The 23,487-nt window shown below is 44.0% G+C and overlaps 1 protein-coding gene across 8 annotated transcripts in view; it reads left to right on the top strand.

Annotated features, from left to right (window-relative positions):
* The window catches only part of AMOTL1 (angiomotin like 1), a 152,290-nt gene that overhangs the window by 13,953 nt on the left and 114,850 nt on the right, over positions 1-23,487 (top strand). For 6 of the 8 annotated variants that reach the window (XM_004754517.3, XM_045087176.1, XM_045087179.1 and 3 more), the window contains one exon: positions 13,466-13,601. In XM_004754517.3, coding sequence (XP_004754574.2) covers positions 13,466-13,601 — 136 coding nt within the window. Of the gene's footprint in view, positions 1-13,465; positions 13,681-23,487 lie in introns of those variants that run through there. The other 2 variants (XM_004754522.3, XM_004754518.3) reach the window with 1 other exon arrangement.

Genomic DNA, 23,487 nt, shown 5'->3' with positions numbered 1-23,487 from the left:
ACCCAGGTCTTATAGGTAAGTCCATTTCTAGTTTGAAAATGAACTGCCAAATTGTTTGCTAGAGTGACCATGGCCTCTTGCGTTACCACCGGCAATGTGTGAGTAATGGAGTTTTTCTGCATCTTCGTCAGCATTTGGTGTTAGCACTATGTTTAAGCTGCTCTAATAGGTCTGTAATGATATCTCATTGTCATTTTAATTTGCATTCTCGAATGGGTAATGGTGTTGAACATCTTTTCATGTGCTTATTTGCCATCTGTGTATCTTCTTCAGTGAAATGTCTATTAATGTTTTATGTTCATTTTCTAATTGGATTGTTTTTTCACTGTTGAGTTTTGTGAGTTCTTTATATATTCTAGAGACATGTCCTTTTTCAGATGTGCAGTTTACAAATATTTCCTCCCTCTCTGTAAATAGGATTTTTCATAGAGCAAAAGTTTTTAACTTTGACGAAAGCCAACTTATTAATTTTTCCTTTTGTGGATTATTCTTTTAGTACAAAGTATAAGAACTTTTGCCTGCTCCTAGTCCTCAAAGACTTTATCCTATCTTTTTCTGGAGCTTTATAGTTTTACATTTAAGGCCATAATCCATTTTAAGATAATTTTTTGTATAAGGTGTCAGGTTTGTGTTGAAGCATGGTACCAAACCCAAACACTATACAGAAAAAGACTGGTATATTTAAATACAGAAAATTTGCAACATATAGTTGAAAACCGTATAAATGACATCAAAATTCAAATGGCAGACAGAAAAGTTATTTGCAGTACCTATGTAACATAGTAGAATATTGTTTCCTAAATATAAATTTCCTAAAATTTAAATAGTATATCAATAAGAAAAAAAGTAAACATGGACCAAGTACATGAACATGCTGGTCAGAAGAAAAGAAATGCAAATGGCCAATAAACTTAAGAAGGGATGATAAGCCCCCAATTTAAGGGGCACACGTTAAAAATGAGAGGACTTGCTTCTTTCTATTACAAAAGAAGTACAAAATTAACAGGCATCGTAAAAATATAAAAAACATAAAACATATATAACGTTAAACATCATCATACCCTCCCATGCCTAAAATCATTCTTTCTTCTTTCCCTAGAAATAATCTCTATGAAAAGTTTACTATTCCTTCCAGGAATAGATTATGTGATTAGAAGTGTGCATGTGTGTGCAAGTGTGTGTGTGTGTGTGTGTGTGTGTGTGTGTGTTTCCTTCTTATACAAATTGGATCCTCTATACAAACGGTTTTGCACCTGGCTGTCTACAGTTGATATCATCATCATGATTTTTCATACCGACTATCCGAGTCACTTTATTTGTTTAAATGGTTGCATAGGATTTACAGTGTAGCTACACCTTATTTCATTTAACTCTTTATTGAGAGACATTATAGTGTTTCTCTTTTTCTTTCGTTACTAGGAATGCTGCATTCTAGAGATCATGGGGTTCACTTGTTTATACCTGTATTCTGTAGGATAGATACTTAGAAGTGAAACTGCTGGATCAAAGGACACATGAACTTTCATTACAGAATATGCCAAATTGCCATTTCAAAAGATCTCTCCATTTATTCTTCTACCAAAATGCGAGCATACCTATTTCTTCAAAAAGTCACCATCTCCTGAGATTAACCAATGCTTTAGAACACTTGGACAATGTGATGAGTGAAAAAAGTCAGCATTGTTTTAATCTGCATTCTGAGGTTGAATGTGTTTTTATATGTTTATAGTTCATGTCTGTTTCTCTGTTAATCATCAGTTTATAGCTTTGCTTGTCTCTGTTGATTGTCATTTTCTTATTGCTGTATGAAACTCTTTTATAGTCTGGATATTAATCTTGTTACACATGTGGTAAATATTGTTTTCCTTCACTAGTTTTTATTGTACTTTTCTTTGTTGTGTCTTTCTTTCTAGAGAAGTTTTGATTTTATGTAGTGCAATCTGTCTATCCTTTATTTTATGACTTCTAGATTTCATACATTAGCAAACTTTTCCCACTCCAGGATAAAATTTTCTCCTAATATGCTTATGGATTTTCTTTTATTGTTTAGATCTTTTATTTTATTTTGATCTTGAATTTATACACCCTGTGAAATAGGAGTCCACCTTAAAAAATGGCCAATTAACCCCATAGTCTTTATTGAATAGTCTATCTTTTCCCCCACTGACTTGAAATGCCGATTTTCCCATATGCCAAATCAATTTCATTGATTATTTTTGAAACTTCCTAATCTGTGCAAATAAATAATTTACTCCACCTACAAAATCATGTTGTTTTAGTTACTTTAGCTTTACAATTTGTTGTATTATGGAAAGTAAGTACCTTCTCAAATCCTGTCATTATTTTTCCTTATCAATAGTTTCTGTGTTAAAAAGCAAGATAGATTAATAGAAGAAAAAGGCAGCCACAATAAGAAAAGACATGTATGTATTTGTGTATGCATGCAAGTGAGTGTGTATGTATATTACATATTCATAAAAATATATGTATACACACATATGTATATATGTGTGTACATACATACACACACACACACACACACACACACTAAGTAGGTATTTGCATAGGCACAGATAACTCCTGGTGGGGCACACTAGATCCTGTAATAATTACCTCTAGGGAGTGGAACTATTGGTGAGTCTACTGATGAGTGAGATTTACTTTTCATTTTGCATCATTCTTTACTTTTTATGCATCCTTGAAAAAATTTGCATTTCCATCATAAGTAAGGACAGTATATGATTTTCTCTGCCAGAAACCCAAGCCTGAATAAGGGCATATTCTGTGTGTTGAGTGTTTCTCAATCAGCACTCCACATACGAATGACCTGGGGAGTTTTTAAAAAGTACAGATGTTTAGGGACCTGCCCCCAGAGGTTCTGTTTTCATAGCTCTGGGAGAGAGCCTGGGCATCAACATATTTTAAAAGGACCCCCAGGTGGTACTGATACTCAGTCACAGTTGAGAACCATTGCTGTAGATGATATGAGGCCTCAAAGTGTCCCCAGAAGGCCACCATGATGAGGTCTTTTTCAGAATATAATTACTTGGGAATGCAACCCAAAGTAATCTATCACTTCTCTGTCAGGCTAAGTGTTGGCATGAGACCAAGTGCAAACAAGTGTGGAGGGGAGTGGTGGAAAAGAGCTTTGCTTAAATGTGTGTGAAAGCATCCATCTCTGTGGTAGGCCTTTTTGTTGCAAAGTTTAGACTCCTTCAGGTTTTCTTGACACATAAGAGATTCTTTTAAAATCATTATGACCATAAAAGATACAAGAATCTCATGGAAACTCAAAAACAAAGCAAAACAAAACAAAAAACCCACAACAGCTGTGCCTTAGGAACCCAGAATGTGGTTGGTTCTGGAGGGTTCCAAGAGAGCTCCAGGAGCCAGGGTTCCTTGGAGACCCTCCCATAGGAGACTTTCAAAATACTTTCATCTGGAGAATTGCTTTGTTAAAATGAAATGACTTTTGGAAGCCGAATCTGGGAAACAGATCAAAGAGGAAATTAAAGAAGCCTAAGGATTGACTGGAAACCCAATATTGCCGTAGCTCCGCGGCTTACGTGCCTCTTCCTCGGATGCTTCTCCCCGTCCCTTGGCTGATTATGCCTCTGTGTTCCCGAAGGAGGAGCTGACCCAGCTCGCCCGCAATGGTCTGTCCCTGGTTGGGCGGACTTTTTCACACCAGATGACCACAGAGAAGGATGGAATGGCTCATGGAGTCGTGTGCCCGCCCACCCCTGCTCACCAGAGCCAGAGAGGGCATGGAGAGGAAAAGTGAGTGCGTGAGAGTTTCCTTAGAGTGGGAGAGTGCAGAGAACATGGATCATGATTCCCCTGTACAGGCCAAGCATTATGAGTGCTCCGTGAAGGCTGGATGGGAGGATGGAGCTGCATCAATTCAAGCCAAGGTGCTAAGGGGCAAGGTCAGGAATGGGTCTGTGGCCCTTGCACTCTGAATATCCCTAAAGGTCTTTTTTAGCTCTACTTATTTGGGCTTTTAAAAGGTCTTAACAGCCCAGGAATTCAGGAGAATGGAATTTATTTTCCCTTGGAATTAGGTCTGTGCCCTGGCGGGAGGCAGAGCCCTCCAGGGGTGGCTTGTGCCAAGTTTGAAGCCTTGGTATGAAAAAAAGGAATCCAATGTTGTCAGTAGTACTTTGTTATATGGAAGACATGTTTGTTTGTTTTTTTTAAGATTTTATTTATTTATTTATTTGAGAGAGAAGAACAGAGCTAGCAAGAGAGCTTGAGCAGAGTGAGAGAAGGAGAAGCAGGCTCCCCGCTGAGGAGGGAGCCTGATGCAGGGCTCCATCCCAGGACCCCCAGATCACTACCTGAGCCAAAGGCAGACACTCAACCGACTGAGCCACCCAGGCATCCCAACGGGTTACTTCTTGAAATACTATTTTGAATATAGTGGATTAAATATTACTAAAATTAATTTTACCTGTCTTATTACTTTGTTTTAAATGTGGCTATTAGAAAAAAGTTTTCAATTATACACGTGGCTCATGTTTTCTTTCTCACAGACAGTTGGATTAGATGGTGACTCCAAGGAGCAGCTGGGTGGCTCAGGCAGTTAAGTGTCATCCTTTGGCTCAGATCATGACCCCGAGGTCCTGGGATAGAGTCCTGCATTAGGCTCCCTGACAAGCCTGCTGCTCCCCCTGCTTGTGCCCTCTCTCTCTCTCTCTGTCAAATAAATAAATAAAATATTTTAAAAATATAAAAATAAAGAGATGGTGACTCTGACATTTCCCCCTTGCACAGGCATGTAAAGATCTGTATATGAAAGACATATCTTTGCGGTGGGGTCCCCTTTAATACCCGGTTTTCAGAGCTGTGGCAGTTTGGTTCATCATCAGAGCTGTGGTAATCTGTCTTATTCTGGCTTTTTTCCCAGTCTTATAAACTGCAACCCAATTCCTGCTCTCAAATATAACCACTTAATCCTCTCCTATGGTTTCCCAATATCCCACATCCAGGTGGCATTGTTCATGGCTCTGCCTGGGCAAGTCCTTATGGACCCTTTCTCTGCGTCTCTGCTTCGCTTGCTCCTTCCTGCCTCATTGTCTCTCTTCCTTTCTGGGACCAGCACACAGCAGATGTCTCACACGTGTACTCTCAGGCACTTTTCACACGCGTCTTTTTCCTGCAAGTGCGTTCCAGCCAGCCGCCTGGATTTGGGGACAGATGACTGCTTCCTAATGGCCCGTCACAATTCATCCTGTTTCCCCCAGGAATGAAGTTTGCAGATGGGACTGAGTCACTTCTGGAAGTGTATCTGCTTCAGGAATTTATAATGATTTTAATAAAACCAACTACTGTCGTCATTTATTGAATTGTATTAGATCCGGCCAGGATCTATGGTAGGTACATTGCAGATGTGTCTCATTTAATCCCTACAACATGGGACGCCTGGGTGGCTCAGTTGGTTAAGAGGCTGCCTTCGGCTTGGGTCACGATCCCAGCATCCTGGGATCGAGTCCCACATCGGGCTCCTTGCTCAGCAGGGAGCCTGCTTCTCCCTCTGCCTTTACCTGCCTCTCTGTCTGCCTGTGCTCACTCTCTCTGACAAATAAATAAATAAAATCTTCAAAAAAAAAAAATTCCTACAACAACCCCACAGAGCTGTGCTGCGATCCCCTAATAGGGCTGGGGCAAATGAGGCTCAAGAAAGTTGTATACCTTGCTCTCTGATCGCTGCTAGGAAATGGGGGACCTGGGATTTAGATCTACGTCTGTCCCCAAAGTCTTATCTCTTACCTCCAATTTAGACTGTAAAGATCTACTGCCTCCCACAAACGATGCCACCTCCCGAGCTGGGCAACTACAAGTTGGAATTCTATGCTGCTTAGCAGTGATATCTCTAAGCAAATCTGTTGAATGATGACAGTGCTATGTGTTTGCGTACTGGTTGGTGACTGTTGAATTGACATACAAGTTTCCCAAAACCTTGTGAAAGCTAGAATAATGGGCTCTCTGAACCCTATTTCACACGCTAGAGAAACTGAGCTCCAAGGGGATGAAGTGGTTTGTCCAGGGTCACTAAGTGAAGAAACAAACCCAAGTTACGTGAAAACCCAATTTTCATGAAAGATTTATTTTCGATTTTCCTACTCCATCGGGATATACAGGGGCATTGCGCTGCCTGGATGGCAGAATATGGGGACAGACCTTTTGTTGTGATTGCTGATAGAAACCTGAGTTATGTGAAGGTTTTGCAGGCACAGACTCATTGGAGTCTCCCAGCTGTAGGTATGCCAATGTTATTCACCCAACAAGCATTGCCTGACCTCATGTCTGGCCAGGCATGGGGCTACTGGCTGGATGGTAGCAATGGAAGGGGCATAAGACATGACTTTGTCCAAAGGAAACCATCTCCTGCTGGACATGGCAATTATCTTGTCAAGAGAGTATTATCATCCACGGAAAAGCATTGTCCTAATGGAATATAAAAAGTTCTGCAAAGCACAAAAGGAGGAGGAAATAACTCTGCCTCAGAAGGTTTCCTGGTAGAAGGGACTTGTGAGTTTAGAGATGAAAAGCCCAAGTCACTAAGAGTTCCGCAAAGAGCCTCATAATGTTATAACTTCATTAGGCTTCCTAAAAATATGCTTGTTGCCATAGCTCCTTAGAGAGTAGTAGCATAAATTATTTATTGGAGTATTTAAAATATTAACACCAGTAAATTCCATGATACAGTCACAAATATTCTGGCTAGTTGGATGAGCCAATTTGAAATAATGGTTTTTACGGTACTCCAACTTTCCAATTCTACAAAGCTAGTATGAATACCTGGAAATAAATAAGAATCCCAGAAGAATCGTGTCCACTCTCTAAACATCAGCCATTTCAGACAGAGGAAAACTCTGTCTCTAGCACTTCGTACCCTTTTATTCATGTAAAGAGGTATTTTCTTACACAATGGATACTTAAGAGCATTCTTTTTTTTTCCCCAAGCATAAGAGTCTTGTATATGCTGCTGAATTTCATCTCTTGAGTATTAAGAGCCCAAATGTAGACACTAATGTGTTTATTTGGAGATGGAAAGATAAGAACCTTCCAAATTTAGAAATTGAAACTGATCAGAGCCAAACTCTTGGAGCCCAAGAGGAGAATGCCCTCTTGGCTACAGTGGTCCATAAGGCTGCTGGTGATTGGATTTTTCTGATAGATGGCATAGTACAATAGACTGAATATTTGTGTCCCTACAAATTGGCAAGTTGAAGTCTTAATCCTGAATGTGATGGTCTTAGGAGGTGCAGCCTTTGGGATGTGATTGGGTCATGAGGCTGGAGCTCTCTAGCCCCTTCTGCCACGTGAAGATGCAATGAGAAATCATCAGTCTGCCACCAAGAAGGAGTCCTCCCAGAACCTGACCGTGCTGGCACCCTAAGCTTGGGTTTTCAGCCTCATGGTCTATAAGAAATAAGTTTCTGGCTTTTATAAGCCACGCAATCTGTGGCACTTTGTTATAGCAACCCAAACTGACTAAGACACCTAGATCCTAGATAGCGGAGGTGTTAGCTAGAAATTTCTAGTTGAGAAGGAAAATCCCATCACGGGACCTCTTCTCTCTTGCACTTCAGTGTAGTTGTTTGGCTTGTTTTCTGGGTGTGACAAAATAGACTTACACCTTCTACTCATAACCAAGATGGAAGGCTCCTTCTGATCGTGACTTGTTGAAGAAGAAGATCCAGATCTGCAAGAGTTGGGAGAGCGTCTGAACAGGGGTAAAAATCTTGACATTCCTGGAAGAGTGTTTCCTTTTTTTTTTTTTTTTAAAGATTTTATTTATTTATTTGACAGAGAGAGATCACAAGTAGGCAGAGAGGCAGGCAGAGAGAGAGGAGGAAGCAGGCTCCCTGCTGAGCAGAGAGCCCGATGTGGGACTCGATCCCAGGACCCTGAGATCATGACCTGAGCCGAAGGCAGCGGCTTAACCCACTGAGCCACCCAGGCGCCCAAGAGTGTTTCCTTTTAATGCAGATTTTGAAGACCAGAAGAAAGAGTAGGAGTCTGAAAACAGCTCTGCAGTATGGAGGATTGTTGATGAATATTAATATTTTAAGAATTTAAAAATGAAGTGCTTGACAAACGCATTCACAAATATGACGGGCTGCCTGGATAGAAAGGACGATCCTTCCCACAGGTAGCATTCAAGTATGCGCTGGGGATATGGCTACTAGGGAGCCGGCACAAGGCAAGGGTTGGTCGAAAGGTCCTGCGATCCCTACCAAATTCTAGATTCTATTATTTGCTAATTCTTGGTTTACCTTGTGCGTATCTTTATGTTTGCTTTTTACTTTATTCTCTAATGATATGGCCAGGTACTTGTCTCCCTGACAAGGTCGAAATTTCCTTGAAGGAAGAAAGCTATCTACCCTGTTCTATCCCAAGCATTTAGCACAGTGACTAGAACATAGGAGATACCAAGTAAATATATATCGAATGAATAAATGAACTAATTTTGTGTATCTATATTAATATGTATGTCTATATCTCAATTTATTAGTGTAATTATGTATATCTTGATTGGTAGTGTAAGTCATCAGCAGACTTGCTTGTGCTGCTAGGGCGTTCATACTCCTTACAGCCCCTGGTTGCTGGGCTATCTGGAAGATGCAGTGTGCTATGTAGTTCCCCACATACGGCACTTCTATGTCACTTATTCTTTCTCTGCAGCTGGAGCTGTGCTATAGCAGTGAAGGCAGAGTCGAGGTATGGCTGAGGTTCTTTTGAATTTGTATTTCTAAATCCAGCCCCACTGCCAGCCATGCCCCTAGAGATGCTGGTTAGAGGTCTTGGGTGTGATTCGGCTGCATTAAGTGGGCAGGTCTCCTGCAGATAATCAGAAGTGCGGTTTCAGCCCAAGCGTGGGGAGGGAGGCAGGTGTACGAAGGGCAGGGGCTCTGATGGCACGCCGGGCAGAGGAGCAAGAATGCAGACTCAAGTAGGAGAGTGAGTGGGAGAATCTCCGCGAGCTAGACTGGATGAGAAGGTCAGAATGGGGCCAGGAAGCAGAGGCAGAGAAGGTGTGGTTTTTACGTGGAGCAATTGCCAAAGAAGCAGAGGAGGTGGGTGGGGTTGCAGACAGCACTTGCCAAAGGAAGGTGTGTCACGGAGATCTGTTCGACCAACAGAGACTGAGCACCTGCCTTGGGACAGCCACTCTTCCCACTGCTGGGGATTCAGAGTAGGGTCTCTGCTCTCAGGTGCATGAGCTGTGGACTCAACTCTCTGTATTAAAAGACCATTACAGTACAGACAAATACAGTACAGCACGTGATGCATGTTGGAAGGAGGCAAGCACAAGGAAGTCTGTGGGGAGCACAGCAACTCTGAGACGGAAAGGACAATCTGTAGTCAGCAAGGTGAGGCAGGAGGAACGAACTCTTATATATATATATAAGTATAAGAGTATAAAATATTTATTTATTTATTTGACACAGAGAGAGAGAGAGCACCAGCTGGTTGAGTAGCAGGTAGAGGGAAAGGGAGAAGGCTCCCCGCTGAACAGGGAGCCACATGTGGGCTCTATCCCAGGACCCCGGGATCATGACTTGAGCCAAAGGTAGACACTTAACCATCTTGAGCCAAAGGTAGACACTTAACCAGGACCCCGGGATCATGACTTGAGCCAAAGGTAGACACTTAACCAGCTCGAGCCACCCAGGTGCCCAGCAAATGTCTTCTTGAGACATCTGAGAGTTAGGATGGATAAAGTGTGGTGATTGATCCAAGGGGCGAAGCGATCTGTCTATCAAGGATGGCCTGTTTCCAGCTCAGGCAGCTAGGGGGATGTCTTGCTCCAGAGGCAGCTCTGAAAAGAGAGGAGGACATGTCCATTTAAGGTCATCGGGGAGTCAGAGCGCTAACCTCCTAGGGTCCAAAAGTCCCCTGGGCCCCACACCACTCATGGTGGGGGGTCTCCTTTACCTGCTTAATAGTATCTGATACCTGACGAGGGTCCTTGCACACACCGGTCACTGTCATTTACACATCTGTTCAATCAACCGATATGAAAGATAAATTATGTAATCATAGTATCCTGGTATTCTGTAGACCCGAGGGTCCCATGGTGCAGGTGGTTTAGTTCTTCTCTTTATTTTTAAATTTATTTATAAATAAAATCTATTATAAAAATTTATGATTTATTTATAAAATAAATATTTCTATTTATTTTGCTATGTATTTCTTTCAGATTTATTGATGTCTAATTGACAAATAATATTGTAAGATATTTAAAGTATACACTGGAGATTCGTGTGTAGCTTGTAAAATGATTCTTCCTATGGAGGCAGCTTACCCATCACCTCACATATTTACCTTTCGTTCTTACTGCTGTGCATTAGCCCCGAACTTACTCATCTTACAGCTGGAAGTCTGGACCCTGTTACCAACCTCTCCCTGTTTTCTCCACCTCCCTGCCTCTGGCAACCACTTTTCTCTTCTCTTTTTCTAGGAGTTCTACTTTTTTTTTTTTCTTTTTGGATTCCACATATAAATGATATCATGCAGAATGTCTCTTTCTGGCTTATTACACGTAGCATAATGCCCTCCAGATCTACTCTCTGTGTGTGTGTGTGTGTGTGTGTATGTATGTGTAAACGAAACATATTAATCCAGGGGCACCTGGGTTAAGCATCTGACTCTTTGTTTCAGTTCAGGTCATGATCTTAGGGTCCTGGTATTGAGCCCTGTGTCAGTCTCTGTTCTCAGCGCTGAAGTCTGCTAGAGTTTCTCTCTCACTCTCTCTCTCGTCCCTCCCTCCCACACTCTCTCTCAGATAAATACATCTTAGAGGGGTGCCTGGGTGGCTCAGTGGGTAAAGCCTCTGCCTTCAGCTCAGGTCATGATCTCAGGGTCCTGGGGTTCTCTGCTCAGCAGGGAGCCTGCTTCCCTCTCTCTCTCTCTGCCTGCCTCTCTGCTTACTTGTGATTTCTCTCTCTGTCAAATAAATAAATAAAAGTCTTTAAAAACAAAACAAAAAAAAACCCAATACATCTTAGAAAACATGATAATCTAGAAAAATATGAATTCATTTATTCGTTAATAACACACACTGTTTCCATATGTTGGATATTGGAAATAATGCTTCTGTAAACATGGGAATACAGATGGTTCTTTGAAAAAGTGCTTCCCAAATCCTACAACTGTAGAGTTTCAACAAGCTTTCCCACTTGCACCACCCCCACTTTATCCTTTAGAGAAAGTATTTGCTCACCCCATTTTGTCTTTTTAGTTTCTTCTTCATGGACTTAGTCTTTGAGAGAGTTTAGTCTTAGATAGAGGTTCAACACTTTCGAGAAGGCCTGGAAAATGTTTTCCAGGCTCCATACATTCATGAACAACTCTGGGGCTCCCTGTGAAGGAAGCAGTGATGTTAGAATGCCAGTGACAGATGTAGTTGATCAAAGTCTTCCTCAAAATGCTTGTGTTTGATGTAATTTCATTTCACATTTTGTGTGTGGTTTTCCCAAGCTGTGGTGTGAAATTCAAGCATCAGAGAAACCAGCAGGGTTTTTAGGTTGAAGTTAATGAAACAATGGGAACCTACATAGTTCAGATTTATTCAGAATCTAGCCTCACACATCCAGAAGAGATCTTACAAATCTGGCTCCTGGGGGCCAGGGAATGCCCCCAGGGAAACTCATCCCCCAAGATGGGGAAAACCACAATTTAATTCATTAGTACAGCTCTATTTTTTGTCACAGAAAGCTATTAGAATCTCCAACTCACTTCTCAAAGATACTGCAAGGAGTAATGAAATGGTTCTGAATGACCAGTCTACTGGAAATCAATGTTGCTTTTTAAGGATGTAGTATTATTGTCAATAATGCTAAGATACAAGATGTTGAATACTTAGGTCGTTTGATTAAATGGTGATGTCAGCATGATCATGGCTCAGGACTGGATTTCCATTCCAGACATGTTTTCAGTCTTGCACAGAGAGCATGTCTTGTCCCGATCACAGATTATCTCTAGCCTTGATCAGCCACCTCTCACGTGTTCAAGCTGATGTCTCAGTTTGCTAATGGATAAATATCACAGCTTTCTCCACCCATGGATGTGGGTGGATGGGTTGCCTTTGTATGTAAAGCATATTATTATAGGCTGCAAGTCTTGGAAGGCTGAGCAAACCTTTGACAACATCTGGTTCTAATTCCTTCATTTACATTGAGGAAATGAAGCCAGAGAGAGTAAGTGGTTTGCCCAGTCCCCCAGTAGTTCCCCAGCCAGGGGCCTGAAATCCGGATTTATTGATAAATCCAAGGTTTTTACTCTGGCATTGTGCTATATCTCCTCTGGTCTAGGATTCCCTTTTAAAACTTTTGGGTGCTTGGATGGAAATCAAATCCCTACTAGAACCAGTACCCAATTTAGGTACCTCCTGGTGTTTTCTGAGCGATTTTTGGGTCTTCGTTGCAATTTCTAAGAGTACCATATTTCTCTAGGTAGACAACCAAAAGGCATACAAGGCAATGTCCGCAGTCAGTCAGGCAGTGTGGGAACCTGCAGGCAACTTCCCGCAGTGTTCTAGTGACCAGATCAAGCCAGCTGGTCTGATTACAACAAATGATCATTGGTGCCTATCCTAATTAGGGTGACAGGACTTCTGATGTGGTAAAGATCCCACTTGCTGTGTTCCTAGATTAAGTCAATCCATCATTTTCTGTTATGCAGCTGAGAACCTGCTGCATGCAGAGCTTTATGAAAATCTCTTTGAAATGTAAGTCAGAGCTCGGCCATGAGCTGTCATCTTCCCAGAGATAGGTTGAGATTCCCCAGGCTGGACTTCTCTGAGGCAGCCGGTGAAGAGATCTTCTTAGGAAAGCCAAGCGCCCTCCTCATCATGGTGTTCTAGGGGGAGATAGAAAATCAGCCTCCGTGGTCCTTCTTGGTCCTGGTATTGTTCTTTTGAATAATATTTATTGTATACCTTTTTCAGACGGTAAGAGTAATGCATGTTTATTGTGGAAAATGCAGAAAATTCCAAAGAAAATAAAAAGCACTCATAATTCCAATGCCTTAGGAGTTCCTTCTAGGTTTCTAGTCCAAAATTTTCCAATCTGTGCTTTAGACATATATGGAAGTATATACCCGTTAATTTTTATGAACTTGAGATTCTACTATATCCTATCCTAAAATTATAGAAGTCCATAAATCGTGCAGAGCTCAACACACTAAGTTCTTTGCTCAAAGCCTGGCATGTGGTGTTTGATCAACAAATATCTGTTAACTGAAGGGGGAGGGAAACCATGATTTGTGGAGTCAACCAGCCTCCTTGGAACATCTTCCACTCGGACCATGCGCGAATCTTGACAACAATCTCTGCATGCTAAAGAAACATAAGGAACCGGACATGACGACTTTCCTCCCAGAAAGCTTCTTCTTCCTAGGAGAGCATCAGTGGTAATTCATCTCCCGTTTTTGTGCTTATTATCTCCTTCAGGAGATTCCATTCGATCCGAGAGCTCCACGGACAGGAGGGTCCCCTGGAAGCATGGACCTCGGTGAAACATGGCCCCTGGAGGAAGGAACCTGGTTGTCTCATGCTGGAATTCATCACTTTGCCAACACCAGAGGGGGTATGGCTGCTTTTGATGTCCCTGATACACGTGGTACTCCTCAACTCCTACACACACTGTGTCAACCCAGCTGTGCTCAGTACGTGCCCCGTGCTGTTTGTCTTTTCAAAAGCAGCCAGGTGGATGGGAGAGGAGTGGACTTGGGAGTCAGGCAGGTTTGCGTTCAGATCCTACATTTCTTCCTTACCAGTTTTGTGGCCAGAAAGCTTATCATTTTCTCAGCTCTAACATGAGAGTAAGAATGCCTACTTCATAAGGCTCTGATAAGGACCGTGAGTTATGCAAGCTGTCATTTACAGAGCCCTTACCCTAGCCAGGTAGGAGGCTATTCGTACACCTCTGAGCACCTAACACGTGTCAGGCACTGTATTCCTGGTTATTTATTTATTTATTTTTTTAAGATTTATTTATTTATTTAGGGAGAGCAAGAGCATGTGAGAGTGGGAGGAGGAACAGAGGGAAAGAGAGAATCCCAAGTGGACTCCCCGCTGGAGCCCAACGCCAGGCACGAAGTCAGGACCCTGATATGATGACCTGAGCTGAAATCACGAGTGGGACGCTCCCAATGGAGCCCCCCGGTTGCCCCTGTATTCCTGCTTATCTTGTCTCCTCTCCTCTCAACAGCTCTGCAGAGACTGGCACTGAGGATAATACAACCAGGATAAACAGAGTAGGTCAGCTCCTGTCCCTTCCTTTTCCTTGCGTCGCATCTGAAGAACAGTTCAGCATGAAGTGATAGGGATGTTGTCAGTTTCATAGTTTACGCACATGTAAGAACCACAATCCCCCTACAGAGCTGTGGGCCTCTTTCAGGTCTAAGGGTCCACCCCCTCCCCATTCCCCAAATCTAAGGGAGATCTGCTTTGGTGATAGGAGCCATTCTGTGGCTAGGGAGACAAAGACCACTGAGCTTAACGCATTCACGTGAAGGTTTTAGTAAGGTTATGCCTCCCATTGTTGTTCATTCATTCAACCAATACTGAGCATCTACTATGTGCCAAGCAGTGGGGATACCTGAGAGCGAGGTAGGCATGGGGATCACTAGGATACACTCTGCCATGCTCGTCTCTAAAGTGGGGTCACCCACACAGCACTGCATCTAGGTACATCCCCAGCCAAGGTTATGGCTCACAGCACGGGAGAGGGGGTTGCCCACAGGGAAGGTCAGCACTTGGAGAAAACTTGGAGCAAAGAGCCAACAGTTGTCCTCTCCTGTGCCCTGTCTCCCTGTCCCCCTTGCCACTTTTTAGAGGTTCTTACACCAGTATTTCCTCACCACCTATGGAATATAGTGGAACCTCCTTGGCTCAACACACAGCCCTTCCTGATCAGACCTCTGCCTGCCTCTCTAGACCCATCTCCTGCTGTTCGCTACTGAACACAAACCCTCCATCGCTGAACAGACTGCCGCTACCACCTTGGATACATCCCGCACTCATACACTGGGAGCCTCTGCAGGGGTGGTTCCTAACGCTTGCCTTCTGCTTGGCGTCTTCCCCCCAATTCCCAAAGTTTCAGTTGATGTCATCTATTCTGGGGTCTCTTTCTGCCCCCCCCCCCCAGGTGTGAACACGAGTCGCAGCCTCGGCACTCCCACAGAACTAACAGATTCCGGGTCACAGCGCCTACCCCACTGGGCTGTGATAGTCACTATCCCGGACAGTATGTGGGCTTCTTGAGGCTGAGTCTCGCTTTATTCACCTCTGCATCCCTTTTGCAAGCAGCCCGGCAAACGGTTGATGTGTGTATATCTACTGGCGGGTGGCTGTGGGGCTCCGCGGGTGAACTGGGAGCAGGACCATGTCGCATGGGTATCTCTGCCCTCCCCGAGAGCCATCTTTGACGGCGCTAACCCAGGTGGACCTTGAACAACTGTCCCTTGGTCCCAGCGCATCACTTACCGGGATGTTCAGTGCACCCCTAGCATTTCCTTCCCTGCTCCAGGCTGGTTCACAAAAGTCTGCAGGCAGAGGAGAGAAGGGAAGGAGGTTTGCTTTGTCTGCCGGTGCTTTTGTAACCTAGGCGACAGAAGCCCCCAGCATAGAATTTCAGAGGCTTTCATGGTCAGGATCGCTGGGACAAAGTGGGGGCTAAAAGCTGCTTATTGTGGCCAACTCTGCAAACCACTGCGTCCCTCTGTGAGTTCACCCTATCATGTATCTACCGTTTTCGGGGCATGGCTGACTAGTAGGATGGGGACAGAGCCGCCAAATGGGGAGTCTCTATTCTCAAGTAAGGGATAAGCTTCTGGGGCTACTGGAGGAACTTAGCTCTATTGGGTGACAGGTACCCTGATAGGCATCTGTCCCCATCCAGACAATCAGTACGCAATGAGGGAGGCATCTGAGACAAAGTCTGGTATCACGGTGGTATGTGGGTGGAGCATCGTGACAGAAAATCAATGAGCTGAACTTGGACATCCTTCTGGGCAGCTGGTAGTGGGGTGGTTCTCCGAAGCCTGGGCTAGGATTCAGGGAAAGGACTCAGGTACTGAGAGGTCTAGAGAGGGGACCAAAATGGGAACTTGCCCTCAGAAATAAAGGAAGGGTAAGCCCTCTGGGCCAAAGCTAATTCAGAATTGGAGTAATCACCAAAAAAAAAAAAAAAAAAAAAAAAAAAAAAAAGAGAGAGAGAGAAAGAAAGAAAAAGGAAAAGTCAAAAAAAAAAGGGAAAAGTCAAGGTATATATATTGCACCAGACATTATGCTGAGCCTTTTTCATATAGAAAGAGATGATCTCAATTCATTCGCACAGCCTTAGTCTTGTTTTATAAATGAAACAGCACAAAGAGGCTGACACAAGGCTTGCACAAGGTCCTTTTCCTGCTGAATGGCAGAGTGGGAATTTGAACTTGGATCTGCCTGACCCCGAGTCCTATAAGCCATTGCTCCTCCCTTTACCCTCCAACACTCCCTACTCTGCCTTCTCGGTTTAAGGCTCCGGTGGGCCAGTTATAGATTTTTATTGCTGGTTATTTCTTTGTCATAGTAGAAAAGAGCACTGGCTCGGAGCAGGGCCAGAAAATCAACAGTGCTGTTGCAGTGTGTGCATTATCATCCAAGACCCTCCTACGCCACTCCAGCTAATCCACTGCCAAGGCCTTGGCCCACCTGCTTCTGAGCATCTCTTCTCCATGCCCTAAGCGCTGCACCAGCTCGCCCACCACTGGCTGTTACTGGCCGCTCCACTTCTGAGACCAGTGTGGGCTAGGAGACTTTCCGTTTCTAGTGCAGTCCCAGAGAAAGTCCTGGAGGGGTCCAAGCCTTGGGGTTTTGTTCTTGGCTTCATGGAGTCCTCTGAGAACTGTGCTATCTGCCAGGGAAGCTCCGTCATCCCGGTGAGTCATAGGCCTGGAGGCGGGGCCAGATCCACAGGACATCTGTCTCTGTGTTATCCTTGGAGCATCTCGGGCTGCCATTAGAGAGGGACAGCCCCCGGGAAGCTGGCAAGGAGAGCTCAGGATGCCTGGGGGTGAAATGGAGTTTCTGGAGGAAAGTCCCTCTGCCACTCTTGCTTCCTACACGCCTGAAAACACCCTCCAGGGTCTGGGTGTGTGGTTTTTCAAATTCCTTGTAAAGGTCTGGAACACATTTCCACACTGTGTCTGCAGTCCTGGATACGTCCAATAGAAGGGCTTGGCCAGGGTTTGGCCAGAGCTCTATGTCTGGCTGGGACATCACCAGCTGATCCTTCGATTTGCCAGCTGCCACGTCATCTGTGTGGGGATTTGGCGCAGGAGAGGCGCCCTCCACATCCTTTCTTAGTGGTTCCCTAAAACACTTTTCTCCCTGTTACAGATGTGCTCACTCAGCTCTCTGGAATCCTACTGTCCTCCCTTCTTGCCAGGGGACCCAACCTGCTTACGCTCCTCACTCGGAGAGAGGCAGGAAGTTCAGGAACCCACACCTGGTGGAAAGGCCATGACCCTGCCCCAGCACGGGTGCAGAAACAGGAAGAAGCAGATTTCCCTTCTGGTCTCCCTCAAGGTCAGGGAGAGTGTTAACATCAGCCAGGAAGGAAAGGAGGAACTCTTTCGGGGGTGGCAGGCGTGCCCGGCGCTGCTGCCAACGTTATTTGATTTCACATTAAATTCTCACTAAAATCTCATCAAGGTGTTATTGCAGATGAGGAAACTGAGCCTTGGGGAGGCAAACTCATACAGCAAACGCCGGCCCAGCTCACTTTTGAACTCAGGTCTTCCTGTTGCCAGGCTATGCTGTGTCCATTTTACTTCCTTGATTGTTTGTTTCTTTTCTTTCTTTAATGATTTTTGAGAGAGAGAGAGAAAGACAGTGGGGGGTGAGCCAGAGGGAAAGAATCTGCGAGCAGACGCCCTGTGGAGCTCAATGTGGGGCTAGATCTCATAACCCTGAGATCATGACCTGAGCAGAAACCAGGAGTCGGTCGCCTAACCGACGGAGCCACCCTGTATGTTGGTTTCAAAGGACAACACCATCTGGCATCTCCAACTTTCCGTGAGGCTTGATTCTTTTTCTCCTATTCCTCTTGCATATGGTGTGGTAAAAAGACTAACACAATGGAATCTGTTACCCACAGTCCTCTCTGTTGGCATTTGTTTGAACAAATTCCATAAACATCATTTCAGTTTACATGGCCCCGAGGCGCTCACGGTCTGGCAGATTTGGAGACTCATCAGGGAGATGCCCCAAAGACTAGTGGCAATGTCAGGGCCCTGGCTTCTGCGGCTCCTTCCAGCACCTAGGCTATGTTCACTAGTGGGGCCATAGCTTTTTGGAAAAACCATCTCAAGGTGGAGGAAGAGAGGCCCCGCACAGGCCAGGTGGATTATTTGCAGTCTCTGAAAGGAGAGTTCATCACAGGCTCCGGTCCAGGAAACTCAGGTGGAAAACTCGAGAAGGGGCAGGTCTCTGCGTCTCAGCAGGGACTCACATGCATGCAATGGATTTCTTTTTTAATGGTTTGTTCACAGACTTCAATTGCAGCAAATGTCCCCCCACCCCTTAATCCTAACACAGGGTATTTTGTCTGATTTCATTCAATAGATCCGACTGAGTGAGAGTTGGAAGTGTATGATTTTCCTCTGCGGGGACCTTTTTCTGTGTGTATTTTTGGAATGGTTCTTTATTCTGATTCATGTCCATATATACCTTCCAGTAGTTTCTTGGCTCAGCCAGAGTTTATTTCCTTTGATACGATGTTGAGTGAGGAGTCTTTTAAATCTTCATCTTTGTTTCATACTTAGTAATAGGAATCCAGGAGGGCTGGATGGACAGTTTGTTCATGGATCTCATGAAGCCCCTTGTGCTTATCCATAGCGCCTACTGCATTGGCCTCCGGATTGTTCGGAGAAATTATTTGATGTCTTTACCCAAATGAGTCCTTGACATCCTGGCAGACATCGTATCCTATCATCTCTTGGCTTGTATTGTTTCTGCTAAGGATAAGGACTCTTTCTCAGGGGCAAGATAGTTTAACTGCTCTTCCCATGGAACCCGTTTCTTTCTTCTGGAAGCTATAAAACACTTAACAGAGTTACCTGAGGTTTTGTTTTTCATTTAAGGGAAATAAAGCAACTATGTTTTCATTCTCCATCTCATTAGGAATTATAAAGAAGTTGGGTTGTGCTTAAAATACATATATATTTATATACATACATATACACACTATATATATATATGTATATATATATATATATATATATATATATATATATTACACACACATACACGCATTAAACCCTAGGAGGAGGGGAGATTGTCCTGCGGGTGGATTCAGCCCTGGAGCTATTACCATGACCATTTTAGTGCAAATTTCTTTCTGAGGAAACCTTATGGATGGGGATACATTTGTCCTTGGTTGGCCTGTGCTAAGAGGACACAGATAAGAGACTGGATAACAGAGGGGAGCTGTGCCTGAGCAGGCAGCTAATGCCCATTCTTCCCTCCTAAATCAGTCCTGCTCCTGCTCCCCTGGGGGAAAGAGGAGGTGCGGTGGACACGGCTTCGGCTTCGCTGCTCTGCCCTTAACTAGCAGACGGCCTCCAGGAGACAGAAGGCTACCTGCTGAGAAGATGGGCAAAGGGAGATGTCAGGGAGGAGAGGAAAGCAGAAGGAGGGCTCAGCCCACTTCTTTCTGTCTTTCATGCTTGAAATTGGTGTCCTTCAGGGGCTGGGGTTGGGAAGGCTGTGGACGGATCCCAGCAGCCTCTAGCTATCATTCAGACTTGTTATTATGGAATTTGCACAGCTCTTTCTTGCAAAGGGAATGGATAACAGACTTTAGCTACAAAAAAGTCTCCCCATGTGGCATTTAGCCTCTTGCCCATTTCTTGGAGGAAGAAGCTGTACCTGTATGAGACTCTTATCTATTCCTCTTCTTCAGTGACCCAGCAGTGGTGTAGCTCCTGGGGACCCAAGAGTCAGAGAAGACTGGCTGGAGACAACAACAGGCCCAGTCAGTGTCCTTTCCTCCAAGCAGGGCCTATGGTCAAGGCAGGCCCTGCAACATGTGGGCAGAGTTGGCTAGAGGATGATGGCACTCTCAGACTGCAGTGGCCATAGCCTGGCCAGGTGCAATCCCTGTCAACTCAGCAGGGTGTTAGTGATGGGCACAGTACTCACAGCCCTATTCTAGCCACCCCAAAAGCATCTGCAGGGTGTCTTGGCTTGAGAGATGGACCTAAGAATTCCTTAGATTCTAGAGTTAGAGCCAATGTTGCTATATGACCATACTTCATTCACCAAGGAATGAAGGCTCAGATGGAGCTTTCCAGATAACCGAACCATCATCCTCCCAATGTCTACATTTTGTTCACAACTTTACTGTTTTCTGCTGATGGATAGGACCTTTTTTCTCTGTTTTGTTTTGTTTTGTTTTTGTGTGCACTTTCTTGCCCTCCTAAACAGAAAATAGTCACACCCCAGCTTATGATTGGAGTTGGACCAAAACTTCACTTAGAAATTTATTGCCTTGAATTTGGAATCTGTAGTATGATATGTGACTTGGTTAAACAATTGATTTATACATTTGGATACGCCTAAAAAATTCTCTCCCAGGACGCACAAGAGGTTGTGGATGGTGTGTCAGTCTGGGAATGGAGACCAGAATAGGATGGGAAAGTGGAATTCATTTTTTAGTTTATACTTATCTGTATTAAGTAATTTTTCCTTTACCTAGAACATATATTATTTGTCTAAATAATAACAATTAATTGACATATATATGTATCTATCTTCATATGAATATTAAAGCTAGGGGTTGGGTTCCCAGGCTAGCTTCCAAAACCTATTCAACTCATGATGTAGCAAACAATAATAAAAACGGACATTAGATCTTAACCCCTTCTGTAATCTGTTTCTATGGAAAACCTGAGCCCCAGAAATATTTCCTTCTTGCCACTCTCTCCCCACATGTCCCTCTCTCTAATAAGTGCTGCCCTAGAAACAGGAGGAGGAACTTGTGGATCCTGTCTGCAGGTACCATGCTGTATGAGGATCGCTCTCCTTCTAGAATAGTCTGAAGAGAGGACTCGGCATGGTCAGGCCCTCTATGTTGGACAGGAAGGCACATTTAGCAAGCACACAGAGTGTGGGCTCTGTCTCAGACTTTACCGGTTTGCTTCTGACTGTCCAGTGAAATAAGTCAGAACACCAAGGTTCTCAGAGATTTAGTAACATCCCTGAGAGTGCCTTCCAACCTATAAGCTTGTGCACTGTCCTTTATAGATCAGAGACCGTCCAGCATAACCATTTCTTTATAAGGGGCCTGTAGAAGTCAAGCATACGTAAGCACTTTGGACACGGCCTGAGGTTCTATAAGATCCTGTGAATCCTGTATTAGATGGGAAGCAAAGGGAGGGCAGGAGCCTGTTCCCATCCCCTTTGCCTCCGCAGTACTTAGCACCATCCTGGAAGCATGGTCAATCCCCCATAAATGTCTGAATAACAGGGAATAGCATTGCCTGCTCTGCTTGATTTCTAAGATAGGAAATTGAAATCATATATTTAATATTTTTCAAAGGTGAAGATCAAAACAAGAAACATATTTTCTCATTAACCTTTGAGTGATTAGGAAATTCAAATAACTGAAGTATTGTAAGGAAATCTCTTGGTTTTTTAGGCATCGATCTCTAGGAGCAAATTGAAGGACATGCCATTGTGAGGTAGAAGAGTTTGACAGGCTTTAGAACCTTTCTGCGAAGTAGCACATCTATTTTGCTCTTCCCCTGGGGAAAACCTTCTCCCACTGCCATCTAACCAACCTACAAGCCAACTCTGGGAATACAGCTGAAGTCAGGGCAATGTGACCTTGCCCTTAATTTGAAGCATCCTCTGACAACTCAAAGTTGTTGAAAGAAAGTAAGGAGCCCACTTTTCTCAGCTGTAAAGGAGCTTGCCATCCAATGATAACTAATATATTACCTGATTTTCAAAACGTGACAGTATCTCTTCTGGGGGCTCCAAGTACATCAGCTTATTATGCACTCTCATCACACAACCTTATGAGTCGGGCGTGATGATATGATTTCCATTATCAGAGGAACTACAGCTTGTAGAAATTAAATTACTAACTAGTAGCGGAGCTGACATCAGAACCAAGGTCCTCCATAGATCATCTCTCTTAGCACACAAAGAGTAATGGCTTCTCAATAAGATGGGGACACAGAGGACACTAAACTTCAAGTCACTCGAGCCCATCCACACGTGCGATCAGTGAATTGAAAGCTACTATTGGGACCAAGAACTGGCCATTGGAAGTGGCAAAGGCAATCTTGACCATGGCAAGAGCTATTTTGGAAGACTGGTGAACTAGAAACGTGTTTGCCTTTAAGAGCAAAAGAAAGAAGTAGACACAATGAGCCTTGACAATTCTTTTGATGAATTTTGTTGTAGAGGGCAGCTGAGAATTGGGAGCCTCAGCTGGGGAGAGAGGTGGTGTCAAGAAAGAGTGAACATAGTGGAATGTCTGTATACTGATGGGAATGCTCTAGGACAGAGGAGAACAGTAATTTAGGTAGGAAGGGGGAAAAGCCACATAAGAGAGGACAGGATCTGATCCACAATGGGGGGGTGTGGCCTTAGATGGAGTAGAGATAGTTCACCCATAGTTACAGGAGAGGAGGAGAAGTAGTATAAGCAAATGGAGAAGGATGGCTGGGCTGTACACAGGTCTACTTGAGGTCAGCGATCATGAACTGGACACAAGGCATGATGCTGTGTTTCTCCAATCATGTTTAGCTGGGTGCTGACAGATAAAAAGTGGAGAATCCGATTTTATCGGGGTTGCGGTCTTTCCAGGTAAATAGTATGGAGAGATGGGGTGGGGGGGAGATGACTCTGAAGGTGTACATAATAGAGAAAAGGCAATAATGAACCCAGATACTAAGGTATATAAGGGAGGAGGCGAGGTCATGAGAAGAGTAAGGGACAGAGAAAAGGTCATGGGATAAGGAAATCATAGGTGAGACACTGGATTAAGATAACAGAGTAGACTGGAAAGGTAGGAGGTGGTGGGTGGAGAGTAAAGTGCTTGACATTAAGATGAAGGATGGTGTCACTGTGAGAGCAGGGAGCTGAGACAGTTGGAGGATGGCAAGGAAAGGAGATAATGTTGAAGAGGTGAGAGACCAGAGTATGAGAAGAATCCACTATGTATATGCAAAATAAGAAATCCACAGGAATAGAATTGGGGAAAGTGACTGATCTAAGCGCCCGTCCCTTCAAGGAATGAGGTGTAATAATCCAAGGGTCTGAAGATGGCTACAATAAACAGAGGTGGTAGCTAACATGGTCTGTTATATTCAGGGAGAGTCAGGTTTGGATCAGAGTAAGAAACTGAATGGAACCGTGAAGAGGCTGAGGATATGGGGAATTGTGCTTCTGATGAACCATGAATTCCTAAGGGC

Source organism: Mustela putorius, unplaced genomic scaffold, assembly GCF_011764305.1.
Source record: "Mustela putorius furo isolate JIRA1106 unplaced genomic scaffold, ASM1176430v1.1 tig00001069_pilon_pilon_pilon, whole genome shotgun sequence".
In the NCBI taxonomy this organism is placed as follows: domain Eukaryota; kingdom Metazoa; phylum Chordata; class Mammalia; order Carnivora; family Mustelidae; genus Mustela; species Mustela putorius.
Note: the sequence above shows the minus strand (reverse complement) of the source record. Positions and strands in the feature narration are given on the sequence as shown.